The sequence below is a fragment of the Sturnus vulgaris genome, chromosome 9, assembly GCF_052056855.1.
Source record: "Sturnus vulgaris isolate bStuVul1 chromosome 9, bStuVul1.hap1, whole genome shotgun sequence".
Lineage (NCBI taxonomy): Eukaryota > Metazoa > Chordata > Aves > Passeriformes > Sturnidae > Sturnus > Sturnus vulgaris.
In genome coordinates this window covers 1,699,272-1,712,864 of record NC_142251.1, presented here as the reverse complement: position 1 = coordinate 1,712,864, position 13,593 = coordinate 1,699,272, and the positions used below count along the sequence as shown (strand labels likewise).

Here is a 13,593-nt window from a genome sequence, read left to right as displayed (position 1 = left end):
TGGGAATGTTAATATCAAAAAATATCTTAAAACAATACTGAAACCCTTGGAAATGCCTTTTCCCAGCACTCCTGAAAGTTTTCCAACCTGAGTGGTCAGGGCTGTGGAACCAGGGACACGTGACCCCTCTGGGGCTGAATCAGTGTCCAGACAGGGATGGACCTGACCTGACCTTCTCCTTCCATCATCCATCCATCATCCATCATCCATCCATCATCCATCATCCATCCATCATCCATCCATCATCCATCCATCATCCATCCATCATCCATCATCCATCCATCATCCATCATCCATCCATCCATCCATCATCCATCCATCCATCCATCCATCATCCATCATCCATCATCCATCCATCATCCATCCATCATCCATCCATCATCCATCCATCATCCATCCATCCATCATCCATCCATCATCCATCCATCATCCATCCATCATCCATCATCCATCATCCATCCATCATCCATCATCCATCCATCCATCATCCATCCATCATCCATCCATCATCCATCATCCATCCATCATCCATCATCCATCCATCATCCATCCATCATCCATCATCCATCCATCATCCATCATCCATCATCCATCATCCATCATCCATCCATCATCCATCCATCCATCCATCATTTATCCATCATTTATCCATCATTTATCCATCCCTCATGCCTCCCTCACCTCCTCAGGACAGTTTGGTGGCCGTGGCAGCCGTTTGTCGTCCTGCAGGACCCTGACGAGCCGCGCCACCGTCATCTGTCCCTGCGTGGGGCCGATCATCTTCAGGAATTCCTGTGGGGACAGCAGGATCAGCTGGGAATCCCTCACCCCACTGCAAGGACAAGCACCAGGGTGTTTCCTGGTGTTCCCCACGGAAGGGCTGGCAGGAGATGACCATTAAGTTCCCTCCCTCCCCAAATCAGCTGATGATTTTCTGATTCCTCTCCTTGTTGCCAAAAACAAGAATAATCTTTTTTAACTGATGGGATTGAAGCAGCTCTGGCAGCCATTTGTGTCCCAGCCACTTACTGCCATGGGGCTGGACTCGGAGTCACAGTAGGTGAGGAGCTCGTAGAGTGTCACCCCGAAGGACCACACGTCCGAGGCGATGTAGAACTTGCTCTGCAGCAAACACTCCGGGGCGTACCTGGGGACACGAGGGGACAGCGTCACACCCACGGCTCACACACAGCCACAGCAACTCAGCAGCCACAGCTGTGCTGCTGGAGCCCTTGCACATAAAGAAAATGTAAGGAATGAGGTGTGTTCACAGCAAGGCACTGTGAAAACAAGGAGACCAAACCCTGAACAGTGAGGAAATGGATCATTAAGTACAGGAAGAAATCAACAGCACAAGAGGTGAGTCCAGTCCACCAGGTGCCTGTTCCTTGCTCTCATGGTGTGTCTTCACTTAGACCTCTTATAGAAACAGGAAGGTCCTGGGGAGCAGAGGGGTGCCTGGCCTGGCCTGGGCCGTACCAGAACACGGGGCTGTCGCGGTCGTCCTTGACAGTGTAATATTCCTTATCTGTCTCGATGGCCTTGGTGAGCCCAAAGTCCCCAATCTTCACCCTGTTCTCACTCTCCACGAGGACATTTCTGGCTGCCAGGTCACGGTGCACGTACTGACGGGAGCCCAGGTAGTCCATGCCCTAAGGGAGGAGAAAAGAAACCTTTTATTTATTTTATACTTTAATCCCTTTTTCTCCAGTTACTGCTTCACATGGCCTGACCACGCTGTGCACTCTCATTTCCATCCCTTTAGAATTCACCTTGCTCTTTTCCTCTTGCCAAAACATCCCAAGTGCTGCCCTCCCTCCTGATCCTCCAAATCCTCCCACAGGAACAACTTTTCCCAGCAAACTTTGGAACTTGGAACCTCCTCGTTATTCCCCTGCTGATCTTTGTGCCAGTAGCACCCAGGGCGTGGGAGAGATTGCTTTAGGATTCTGATCCTCGGGGATAAAGAAGGAAAATGGGTTTGTTGCTGATGTTTTCCATCCCCCCTCATCCTGCTGGAGGAGCTGCAGGCTCAGAGCCCAGCTCACCTTGCAGATCTGAACTGCATATTTGAGCAGCTGCTTGAGATTGATCTTGTTCTTGTTCCGTGGGAGATATTCCTTCAGGCTCCCAGAGGGAAGGAATTCCATGATGAGTTTAATCCCACTTCCTCCTAAAAAACACAGCATGTTTAATTTGCAGACTTTTCTCACATTGTGAACACCAACAGCTTTTGTACAAGCCCAGAGCACCAGCAGTGTTTTAAACACCTCATGGCTCATTCCCATCATCCATCCCTGAGCCAACCCACAGGAAAACCTGCTCCAGGCAGGACATTTATAATTCTAAAGGAAAACCCATATACTTTTTAATATTCTGCATGGTTTACCATCTTCTGTGCAAATGCCCTTGTATTTGACAATGTTGTCGTGATAAAGATTCCTCAGGATTTCAATTTCCTTCTTGAGGTCAGCAATGTGATTCCCTCCACTCTCTGGCTTCAGGGATTTCACTGCCACCTGCTCCCCGGTGTTGTCACCTTCTGGGTCATATCTGCACAGTTCCACCTTGCCAAAGTGGCCCTGGGTGGGAGAGAAAAAAGCATCTTTGAGGACAAGGCTCAGACAGGGATGGTCTGGGTTTTCATGTCACACAGCAGGGGCTGTGGGGACATCCAGGCACTGTTTTGGGTGTTCATGTCACACAGCAGGGGCTGTGGGGACATCCAGGCACTGATTTGGGTGTTTGTGTCACACAGCAGGGGCTGTGGGGACACCCAGGCACTGGTTTGGGTGTCTGTGACACAGCACAGGCTGTGGGGACACCCAGGAGCTCTGGCTGTGTTCTGGGGGTGACATTCCTCTTACCTCACCCAAATCCCGGATCCTTTTCAAGAACCTCTTCTCAAACAGAGTGGGATCCACCTCGGTGACAGGTTTCTTCTCTGAGACAATATCAGGATCTAGGAGGGGAAACATCCCAGCTGAGATTCCTGCATGTCTGACACTCCAAGACATCCCTGCTCCATTCCCACTGCCCCATCTTTCCTTCCTTTTCCCCACCTTTGTGACAGGGAATTCTCCATCCACTCGTGCCACTCTGGCTCTGCTCCCACACCCACACCCAGATTTCTCTTGGTGAACTTCCCACCCTGCAGCAGCTCCCATCAGGTTTGTACCAGATGCTGTCCCAGGTCCCTCCCGAGCTGTCCCACCCCAGAATTCCGTGGTCCCCCCCCTCCAGGGGCCCCCTGGCCTTACTCTGCTCCTCCAGTTTGTTGATGTCCCTCATGATGGCCCTGAAGAAGGGTCTCTGGTGGGGGTCGTAGTTCATGCACTGCTTCATCAGATCTGCCAGCTCCTTGCAGGATGGTGTGGCCAGCACAAAGTGCCCCTCATAGAACCTCTCCTTCTGTGGGAACGAACAGAAATCCCAGGAATTTTAACTTCCATGACTCACAGTTCTGAGCTGGGGCAATGGCTGGGCTCGAGGATCTCTGAGGTCTTTTCTAACTGAGCAATTCTGAGATTCTACATCAGAGGATGTGACCATTAAATCCTTAATTCAGTGTCAGCTTTGCCAAGGAAATCTCCCTTTTCAGCTGGAACTTGGATCTTTACAGTACAGAATTCCTCTTGTGCTGGATCTGGAGCAACCACTTAACACCCATGAGGTGTTTAAAAGAATATTTCCATTTTCAGCAATCATTTCCTGCCAGGTTTTCCCAGTTATTTATGCACCAGGAAATATTTGCCAAGGACACCCTGGGTGCTCCTCACAGCCCTGAGAGGTCCCAGCTCCAGGCCAGGTGGGACAGGGCTGGGATGGGCATTCCCAACCCTGCAGGGCAGGAAGGGCACAACAAGAGTGACCCCAATTCTTTAAATTGCAGTGAACAGCAGCAGTGTCCCCTGAGAGACCCTCTGGAATCAACCCAAAAGAAACAAGAGATGTTTGGGAGAATCTCACTCAGCTTCTAACTGGACACAGGGCTTAGAAAAGGCTGGGAGAGCTGGGATTGTCCAGTCTGGAGAAGAAAAAGCTCCAGGGAGAGCTCAGAGCCCCTTCCAGGACCTAAAGGGGCTCCAGGAGAGCTGGAGAGGGACTGGGGACAAGGCAGGGAGGACAAGGGGGAAAACTGAAGGGCCCAAGAGGATGGATCCAAGTTTGTGTGACAGTTTTACCTCTGCTAAGGTCTTGTCTTTCAGTGGAGTTTCTCCATTGTAGCAGATTTCCCACAGGGTTGTACCAAAACTCCATTTATCTGCAGCAATGCTGAGGTTTTTGGAATCTTCAACACACTCAGGTGCAATCCAGGGGATCCTCTCCACACGCTCTGGGATAAAACATCAGGGAGTGAATATCACAGCAGGGAAAAACCAGCTCTGAACTGAATTAGTCTTGTGTGAAATAAACTGGAGCTGCAGAATTTGTCCAGTTTCTTGATTCTCAAATTTTTGCTTTCAGGAATTTATTCCTGCAGCTTTCACAGGCTCGTGCCTGGAGCCATCCACAAACTGAGATTCCTTCTGTCTCATCTCACTGCACACAACATTTATTGGAAGACAAATGAATGCTCTGAACAGCCACTGTGTGTTTGCAGATCCATGAAAGCTGATTGCCCCCCATTCCAGAGCCAGTTCTGGCTGCAATAAATAAATAAATAAATGACATTTCTGCCTTTCCCTGGGGATGTGATCTGGCCATACCTTGCCTGGACAGCACAGTGATGGGGATCCCTGGGTCACTCAGCTTTATGAAAGGCCCATATTCGGTATCAATGCCCTCTCTGGCCAGCAGGATGTTCTTGGTGCACACATTCCCATGCACCAAATCCTTGTCCTCCTACAGAAAAACAGGGAAAGAACAGTGAGAGGGAGATTCTGAGAGTGCTCCAGGATATCCACACCACAGAGCATCCCTAAAATATTCCAAGCTGAAATCCAAAATTACACCTGGGAAGGAACTGGAAGAAAAGAAGGAAAGGAGGAAAAGCATTCCCAACCTTTGCCAAGGTGTCTCTTACCAGGTAGCTCAGGGCACTTGCAAGTTGTTTGGCCACTTTGAATTTCCATGGGGTTGTGAGAACTTCACTTTTCTTATGCATGAACAGATCCAGAGGCCCACATTCAACAAACTCTTCAACCATGATATCTACAAAGGCAGATGCAGAAAGTCAGGGCTGCAGTCAATTGTTTGGAGTAATTTAATTTAATTAATTTAATTAATTAATTTAATTTGTGTTCCCACCTCCCAGCCCAGGTGCTTGGAAAATGATTTTATTTCACTTTGCCCTAAGTTTATTTCAGTGCTCAGAGTCCAGATTAAAAGGCTGAGAGGCTTCATGTGGCAAATGAATATTAAATCTGGAACCAGGAATTCCAAAGGTGGAATTTTAATGCACATAACAGAAAAATAATAGAAAATAATAAGCATATTAGAAATAAAAGAAAAAAATAAGCCACAGGCTGCTGTGTTCCCCTGTGCTCTTGTGCCAAAATTCCTTTAGCATGGCCCTGTTTAACATCCACATGTAACTCCAGTTCCTTTCCTGACTTTGCAAGAGTTAAGGCTGGGGATTAATCAATTTGTCTTTTCATTTTCTAAAGCTTTGCTCTCCTTCTGGTGTCCACACCACAACATTAGGACTGTCTTGGGTTAAAAAGTCATAAAAATACATTGCACACATTTACATTTTTATGTGCATATTTATGGTTTTTTATGTATAAACATAAAAATGCATGTATAAAAAATATACATGAAAACGTGTACATGCTTTATATGTGTAAATATTACAAATATTCATTTATTTCATATAAATGAATGTGTATTTGTAGTCCCTGTCCCATGCCCCATGTCCCTGTCTCATTTCTCATGTCCCTGTCCCCTGTTCTTTGTCCCTCCCATGTTCCTGTCCCAGTCCCACGTCCCTGTCCCCTGCCCTTTCTCATGTCCCTGTCCCATTTTCCATGTCCCAAACCCTGTCCCTGTCCCATATCCCTGTCCAACATCCCTGTCCCAGTCCCAGTCCCATATCCCAGCCCCTGTCCCCTATCCCTGTCCCATGTCCTTGTCTCATATCCCATATCCCTATCCCCTATCCCTGTCTCATATTCCAGTCCCATATCCCTGTCCCCGTCCCATATCCCTGTCCCTCCCCTGTCCCATATCCCTGTCCCCTATCCCAGTCCCATATCCGTGTCCCTGTCCCTCCCCTGTCTCCTATCCCTGTCCCATGTCCCTGTCCCTCCCCTGTCCCCTATCCCTGTCCCTCCCGTGTCCCCTGTCCCTCCCTGGACTCACTTTCCACGTCCCTGACGCAGACGCCGTGCAGGAGCACGATGTGTTTGTGGGACACTTGTCTCATCATGCTGGCAGTCTCAAAGAATGCCTGGGGAAAGGGACACAAATCACATCCACAGCTCCAAAAAAAAAAAAACCATCCATGGAACAGCAGCCCAAGAAATGCCCTGGGTTAATCCCATCAGGGATCAGCAGGGGAGGGATTTGCCCCATGGACATTCAGCATTTCCCCATTGCCAGTTTTGAAATTTATCCATGTACAAGACACAAAAGGAAAAAAACTTGCCAAGGAAATGTCTCTGTGGCTGGGGTCCAGGACTTTGAGCAGCACTCTGATCTCTTTCTCATTCTGGTACCCTTCGTTCTCATCATCCTTGAGGCTCAGCATCCCTGAGTAAATCTGAGTTCTGGTTCCTCTTCCCAGGTGTTCTCCCTGAGACACAGCAGCAGGGAAGCAAACAAGATTTATACAAATATTTATTGGAATCTGCACTTTTTTTCAGTCTCTGGCTGATGTGGTTAGAGATTGAAATTATCTCAGTGAGAACTCAATGACAGAGAATTGTTTTTCCTTCAGTGAGCTCTGAGCATCCTCCCCACGTGAATTCCTTGGATATTTCACCTCCACACCATCCAACAGGTTCCCTGGGATTGAACATTCCCAGACTAAACAAATGAATAAACAACAGCTGGGGCTTTTATTCACAAAGTGCTACTGAGGTGATCTTTCATGTGTTTCCAAAAGTGACAGGAAGTAATATTTCACTGCAAGGCTTTGTTTGGGGAAGCAGTTTCCTCCAAAACAACATCCTGCCTTGGGATATTTTTGCAGGATGCTGAGTGCAGACACAACAATTCAAACCCAATCTCTGCTGCAGTGATAAAAAACCCCCAATACCTTTTTATTTCCCCAGAAGAAGCCAAGTGCACAATTTAAGAGCTCTTTTAGCAACATTAAATCTGATTTAATGCCCCTGAATAAGCAATTACAAACACGGGGAAATTTGAAAATTTGGCGAGGTTTAAACACAGAATTCTGACTGCTCAGAGCTTTTGAATACTTCACCTTTTTTTTTTTTTTTACTGTAGAATATTGCCTTAAACCTCTGTTTCTCTGATAAGTCAGGCTTTAAAAATACACCCACAACAAACCAGCTCTCAAGATTACCAAGAAATGACCTTAAAACCTCTCTTTTCCATTAGAAAACTTAAATACCAATTTCATTTCCAGTGAAAGGCATCACTCCCAAGCTCTTGTTTGTCCACAGAGGCCGAAATCCAAATAAACTCCAGTTTATTTATTTGCTTTGGAGTTTGCAGAGGGGAGCTGGCAGTGGCAGGAGCAGGCAGCAGGGCTGGGCTGGTGTCACCTGCAGGGCTCAGGGACATTCCTGGAGCCAGGGGGGGCTCAGCACCCACCTGCACAATCTCCTCCTTACGGATCCTGTGGAAGCTCAGCTGCCCCATGGGATACACTGGCTGCCACTCCTGGGCCTTCTTGGTTGCCACCAGCAAGTTGGAGATTTCTGTAAGGCAGGGGGAGATAGAAAATATCCTTAAAGATTTTCAGAGAAACTGCACTCCCCCTTCCCAGTATCAAAATCCCTCAAAAAATGGAGGAAAAAGAAATTTGGACTTGACTTCTGCTCCTCATTCAACAGAGAAATCACTGAAGCACAGTTTAATTTAAATACAGAGTTATTATCAGCCAGATCAGGGTGATTTTGAGCAACTGAACAGTTTTCTACACAAAGATTGAAAGTATCTGTGCTGTACATGGAATAAAACGGAATAAAATGGAATAAAATGGAATAAAATGGAATAAAATGGAATAAAATGGAATAAAATATCCCACATCCCCTCCTGCCAGCAGGGCCACCTCCTCTCCAATGTGTGCAAGTCTCATTTCCTCTTCACCTCCTTCCAAATTCCTTCTCTGGGAGACACCAACAGCGTTCCCAGGGCTCTGGAATTCAGCTGGGGAATGGGGAACACACTCAAAAATCCAGTGCTTCCTCCCCACTGCTGCAGGACACTTCCAGAAGTTTTTGCAGGTGAATTCTGCCTTCCAGACATTTGGGGAGGATGGACTGGGATGTGTGTGGCCATCTGGGGCTTCTTCCTGCTGTGAGCAGAACTTGGGCACTGGGGCTAAATCCTCATCTGGGATTCTGGAATCACCAGGAATAATCACACCCTGCCAAACTGCTTTAGTCCTGTATCCCCTGAACTTCTTTGTGAATATCTGATTAAATATTCAAAAAGGAGGAAAAAACTCACCAGGGAAGAGACAGGAGAGGGAACATGAACTGAATCCTGCTGGAACTAAAGCCAGGGAGAAGCTGAAGTGGGCAATCAACTCCCTGAGCCTTTTTATTTTCTTTTATTCCAAATCCAGCCATCAAAATGAAACCAAAATGTCAACTGTGCAATGTCCCCCTGCTCCAGAGCATGAGCCACGTTCTTTGTGCAGAGTGAGGAGCTCAGGGACTCTCCCAAAGCCTCAGAGCAGCAGGTGACTGATGTGGCTCAGTTATTCCCCTGCTTCTAACAGGAAACCATTATCAGCTCAGCACAATCACCCCACTGTGCTTCCTCTCTCACACAAAATTCAGCTGCAAGACACTCAGAGTTCATAGCAAACAGCTCCAGAGGGTGCTGCCATCACCCAAACAACTGCCCCATTGTCCCTCACATGGGAGCTCACAGATGATTTCCTGCCACCAGGCTCTTCAGGACATCAGTTGGGACCAAAAACCTTCCCTGCTGCCTCGTGCAGATGAGTTATTTGAGTTATTCAGCACCAGCTCACACAATGAGAGCCAGCACAGCACCTTCCAACTCTCTTCTCCCCTCCTCAAACCTGCCCACAGCACTTGTTTTGCTTCTGACAAATCTCCTCCTCCTCAGACAAGAAAAAAAATTTAAACTTCTTTATTTTAAAGAGTTTCACAGCAGGATACAGCACTAAAAATACCCTAAAAAAAGCCTCCTGTAATTTAATTTCAACAATTCAACCCTGCAAGGCCAAGTTACCTCTGGGTCTGGGCTGGCAGCACCTCTTCAGGGTGAAGCTGATGTTGTCTGTCCTCAGGATTTGTCCCTTCAGGTGATCCATGAGGTCTTTCAGGGATGCAAAGGATTTGTTGGAGCCATGGAGGAAATATCCCCCTTTCTTCACCTCGATCTGGAAGTTCTTGTAGGGGCCTGAGTTATTCATCACCTGGTGGTGGAGGGAAAAGAAAGCAAAGAGGATCACTGGAATGCAAGAATTATTTGTGAAGCCATCAGGGCTTCCCAAAACCTTGGTACCACGTGTAGGACCAGCTCATCCCCTGTTCCTAAGCCAGGGTTCTCTAATCAAACTGCAACAAAGCAAAAAAAAAAAAACAAACCAAAATTCCTGGGATTTTCATTCCCAGGAAGGCTCAAAGAGAAGAGCAGCAACATAAAGATGCAATCACCCAACAAGCCCAAATTATGGTTTGGTGTTTTTTTTGTTTTTTGGTTTTTGTTTTTTTTGCAGAGCCTGAGAAGATGCAGTTTTGCCTCTTCTGGAGCAATTTTTTTCTTCCTTTGGTCAAGAATTGCAGAATCTGAAGCAGGGTTTCAAAATCTCAACTTAAAAATAGCAAAACTCCCTTTCCCACCCTAGACTGTTCAACAAGATTTCAGGCTGGTGCTGACATCCTCCAGTTTCACCCAGAGGTGCTGGGGAAGGGCTGAACTTCTGAACTCCCCCATCTCCAGAGCTCTCAGCACCTCCCCTCTGCAGCTTTAGGTCACCTGTCCCTTCCCTCTTTTCCCAGACAAAATTCCTTTCTTCTTTCACTGTTAAGAGAGAGTTGATTTTTTTTTGTTTTGTTTTGTTTTTTAATATCTACAAGACATAAACCCAGTATCAAAAATCCCTTCATGACTCACCACTGATTCTATCACCATTTTTTCCTAAGAGAAGGATTTATGTTATCATCATCATCATCACTATTATTATTAATTCTTTATTATTTATTATTATTCTTGTGTGAACACTTTAAATGTTCTCCCAAACCACCGAGTCAGCTGCAGGTTTCCAGCTGAGCCTGGTGTGGGAATAAAATCCATCATGGGAATTAAATCCATGCCCAAAAAAAACTCCAGAGAAACTGAACCATGCTCAAGGCAAGGTGAAGTGACAAATTCTCTGTTGCCACGAGTTTAAAAATATTTCATTTTTATCACACCTTGATTGGAAGGAGCTGTTCTGGAGCTAATTAATCCCATTTGGAGAGACAGCACAAAAGGCTAGGGGGGGAAAAAAAAACAAAACTAATTTCTTTCACAGACATCAGGGTGAGTTCCTCAAGGATAAAAACCACATGCCAGGGATTGCAGGGAGCAGGGAATGCTCAGCTCATTGTACCTCGGAGCCTTCCAGACACGTCACAGTCATGAGGATGTGGTTGAAGTTGGTGCAGCTCCACCTCAGCACGTACATCCCCACCTCGTTCCCCTCCTGCCTCAGCTTGTTGATGGCATATTCTGTGCTGCAAGGGAGAAAAAAACAACGTGGCACCATCGGAAAATTTATTTTTTTGGGGGGTGGGACACGAGCAAATCTCTATTTGGGGTGTAACAGCAATTTAGATCTATCGATGTTGTGATTAAAATAGGATTTAAGGGTGTATTGCTCATATTGGGTTGTACAGGGCAAGGGAGGGAGGATTTATTCAAAGGAATTTTGCATCCAACAGTGTGCAGGTGAACTCCTGGATTTCTGCAGTTTGCAGCTTAAATATAAAGGGAAAAGCCACAAAGAGAATTCCTTTAGGTGTTTAAACACCCAAGGCTTTGTTCATCCACCCAAGGACTCCTGGGATGAGTGCAGAGACACTTCCACCCTCTACCTAAAATATTCCCATGGAGAAAACTCCTGGAACACTCCTTTAGTGCAGAAACACTGAGTTATAAATGAGTAAAGAGACAAACACTGATTTTTTTTTCCTTTAACAACATTTTTTTTCAACCTTTGGTAACCACCACCCATCCAAACCTCACGTTTCCTCAGACTCGCTATGAAAGGAATTATTAAAAATAAAAATAAAATTTTTTTAAAAACCCTCAAAAAGCAGAATTGACTGACCAGATGGGCCCGTGGCAGCCGTTTTTGATGTTGTGCTGGATGAGGGGAGGAGCCACATCAGTGCACAGGTAATGGTGAGCATCTGCTGTGAGCCTGAAGTAGCCATCGACCAGAGAGGTGAAGGACAGAGCCTCAGCGTGGGAGCCCAGCTTCAATTCCTGCCACACCAAACACAGGGGAGGGTCAGCAATTCCAGCAGGAATTCACCAGGAATGCTGGAAAACCCCTGGAATTCTGGCATTAATGAGCCAGGAATATCCAATCATTTCTGAATAAAGGGTGGTTGGTTTTAGTGGCCATTCCCTGTCCTGGCCAGATCCTCCAGCATCACAAATTCTGGAATTCCTCATGAGATTTGTGATGGAAAAATCTGTGCCAGAGTGGACACAACTTTTAACACCACTTTTGCTCTGCCCAGTGCCAAGGGTTGTTGTATATATATACATGTCTGTTGTATATATTATATATTATATATATGTGATATGCTGTATAAATTCTAAAATAAAGGCTTTCTATAAAATCAAGCCTTGCTCTGCTCAGTTACCAGCTCCCCTCTAAGTTCCCAGCAGAAAAAAAATCCTAAAAAGGCAATCAGTGAGCACAACAAGCTATTCAATAGAGAAAAAAACAGTTTGCACCTGTAAAAACCAAGAAATCTGTGCCATGGGAATGAGTGAAAAAATATTTAAATATCAGGAATAAAGAGATTTGATGGACAGTAAAATGTCATTTACTAACCAATTAATGGAGTGGCAAGAAAGTTGTGAACAATTCAACACAAGGTCTTGAAAAGTGAATAAAAATGGGCTGTAAAATTAAAAATTGGTTTTTCTGCATGAAGAAACTGAGTCCTGACTGCAGCAAAGGGCAGCACATTTTGTGTTGTTTGTTATTTACACTCCAAATGTCCCTCGAGGACATTGTCACCTTCTGCCCAAGGTGGCACCTCGTGGAATGAAATAATGATAGTAATAAAATAATTTAAATAATCATTATTTGATAATGATATATAATAAAGAATCTATTATATGGTATTATATTATTATATATTATATTACATTAATTATATTATATAACATTATGTTATATGTTATCTTATATTACATATTATGTTATATATATTATGCTATATTATATTTATTATACTATATTATGTTATATTATGTTGTTATGCTATATTATATTTATGATATTATATTACATTACATTATATATTATGTTATATATTTTATATATCACATATAAAATATATAATATATAACAGCTATTATATTATATAATAATAGACAAAAATAATGATATTATTTATTTAATAATCTAATAACTATTGTATAAGAATTCATTTAATAATCTATTAATCAATATCTAATTACCCAATTATTATACCACATCAATTTGCCCATCATTCACTATTTTCAAACCCCATCATTATCCAGACAGGAACAGGAATGAATCCCTAAGAACAGCAGGCAGGGAATGGCAGGGCTGGGATGTCCCAGCAATGTCCCCATTTCCAATGTCCCCATTTCCAATGTCCCCATTTCCAATGTCCCCATTTGGCAATGTCCCAGCAATGTCCCCATTTCCAATGTCCCCATTTTCCAATGTCCCCATTTTCAGTGTCTCCCTTTCCAATGTCCCAGCAATGTCCCCATTTCCAGTGTCCCCATTTCCAGTGTCCCCATTTCCAGTGTCCCCATTTTCCAATGTCCAGATTTTCAGTGTCCCCCTTTTCAATGTCCCAGCAATGTCCCCATTTTCCAATGTCTCAGCAATGTCCCCATTTCCAATGTCCCCATATTTCAATGTCCCCATTTTCAGTGTCCCAGCAATGTCCCCATTTCCCATGACCCCATTTCCCATGACCCCATTTCCAATGTCCCCATATTTCAGTGTCCCCATATTTCAATGTCCCCATTTTCCATGTCCCCATTTTCACTGTCCCCATATTTCAATGTCCCCATTCCCAGTGTCCCCATATTTCAATGTCCCCATTCCCAGTGTCCCCATATTTCAATGTCCCCATTTTCCATGTCCCCATTTTCACTGTCCCCATATTTCAATGTCCCCATTCCCAGTGTCCCCATATTTCAATGTCCCCATTCCCATTATCCCCATTCCCAGTGTCCCCATTCCCAGTGTCCCCATTCCCAGTGTCCCCATTCCCA

General features: G+C 45.1%; 1 protein-coding gene across 1 annotated transcript in view; it reads right to left on the bottom strand.

Annotated features, from left to right (window-relative positions):
- The window catches only part of JAK1 (Janus kinase 1), a 46,724-nt gene that overhangs the window by 1,452 nt on the left and 31,679 nt on the right, over window positions 1-13,593 (bottom strand). Inside the window, exons 9-24 of the mRNA XM_088169615.1 lie at window positions 11,426-11,583; window positions 10,706-10,829; window positions 9,340-9,526; window positions 7,723-7,829; window positions 6,590-6,736; window positions 6,304-6,391; window positions 5,027-5,154; window positions 4,710-4,845; window positions 4,185-4,336; window positions 3,261-3,411; window positions 2,868-2,962; window positions 2,390-2,582; window positions 2,049-2,173; window positions 1,480-1,652; window positions 1,030-1,147; window positions 682-792 (exon numbers count right to left, since the gene is read on the bottom strand). Coding sequence (XP_088025741.1) covers window positions 682-792; window positions 1,030-1,147; window positions 1,480-1,652; window positions 2,049-2,173; window positions 2,390-2,582; window positions 2,868-2,962; window positions 3,261-3,411; window positions 4,185-4,336; window positions 4,710-4,845; window positions 5,027-5,154; window positions 6,304-6,391; window positions 6,590-6,736; window positions 7,723-7,829; window positions 9,340-9,526; window positions 10,706-10,829; window positions 11,426-11,583 — 2,193 coding nt within the window. The remainder of the gene's footprint in view (window positions 1-681; window positions 793-1,029; window positions 1,148-1,479; window positions 1,653-2,048; window positions 2,174-2,389; window positions 2,583-2,867; window positions 2,963-3,260; window positions 3,412-4,184; window positions 4,337-4,709; window positions 4,846-5,026; window positions 5,155-6,303; window positions 6,392-6,589; window positions 6,737-7,722; window positions 7,830-9,339; window positions 9,527-10,705; window positions 10,830-11,425; window positions 11,584-13,593) is intronic.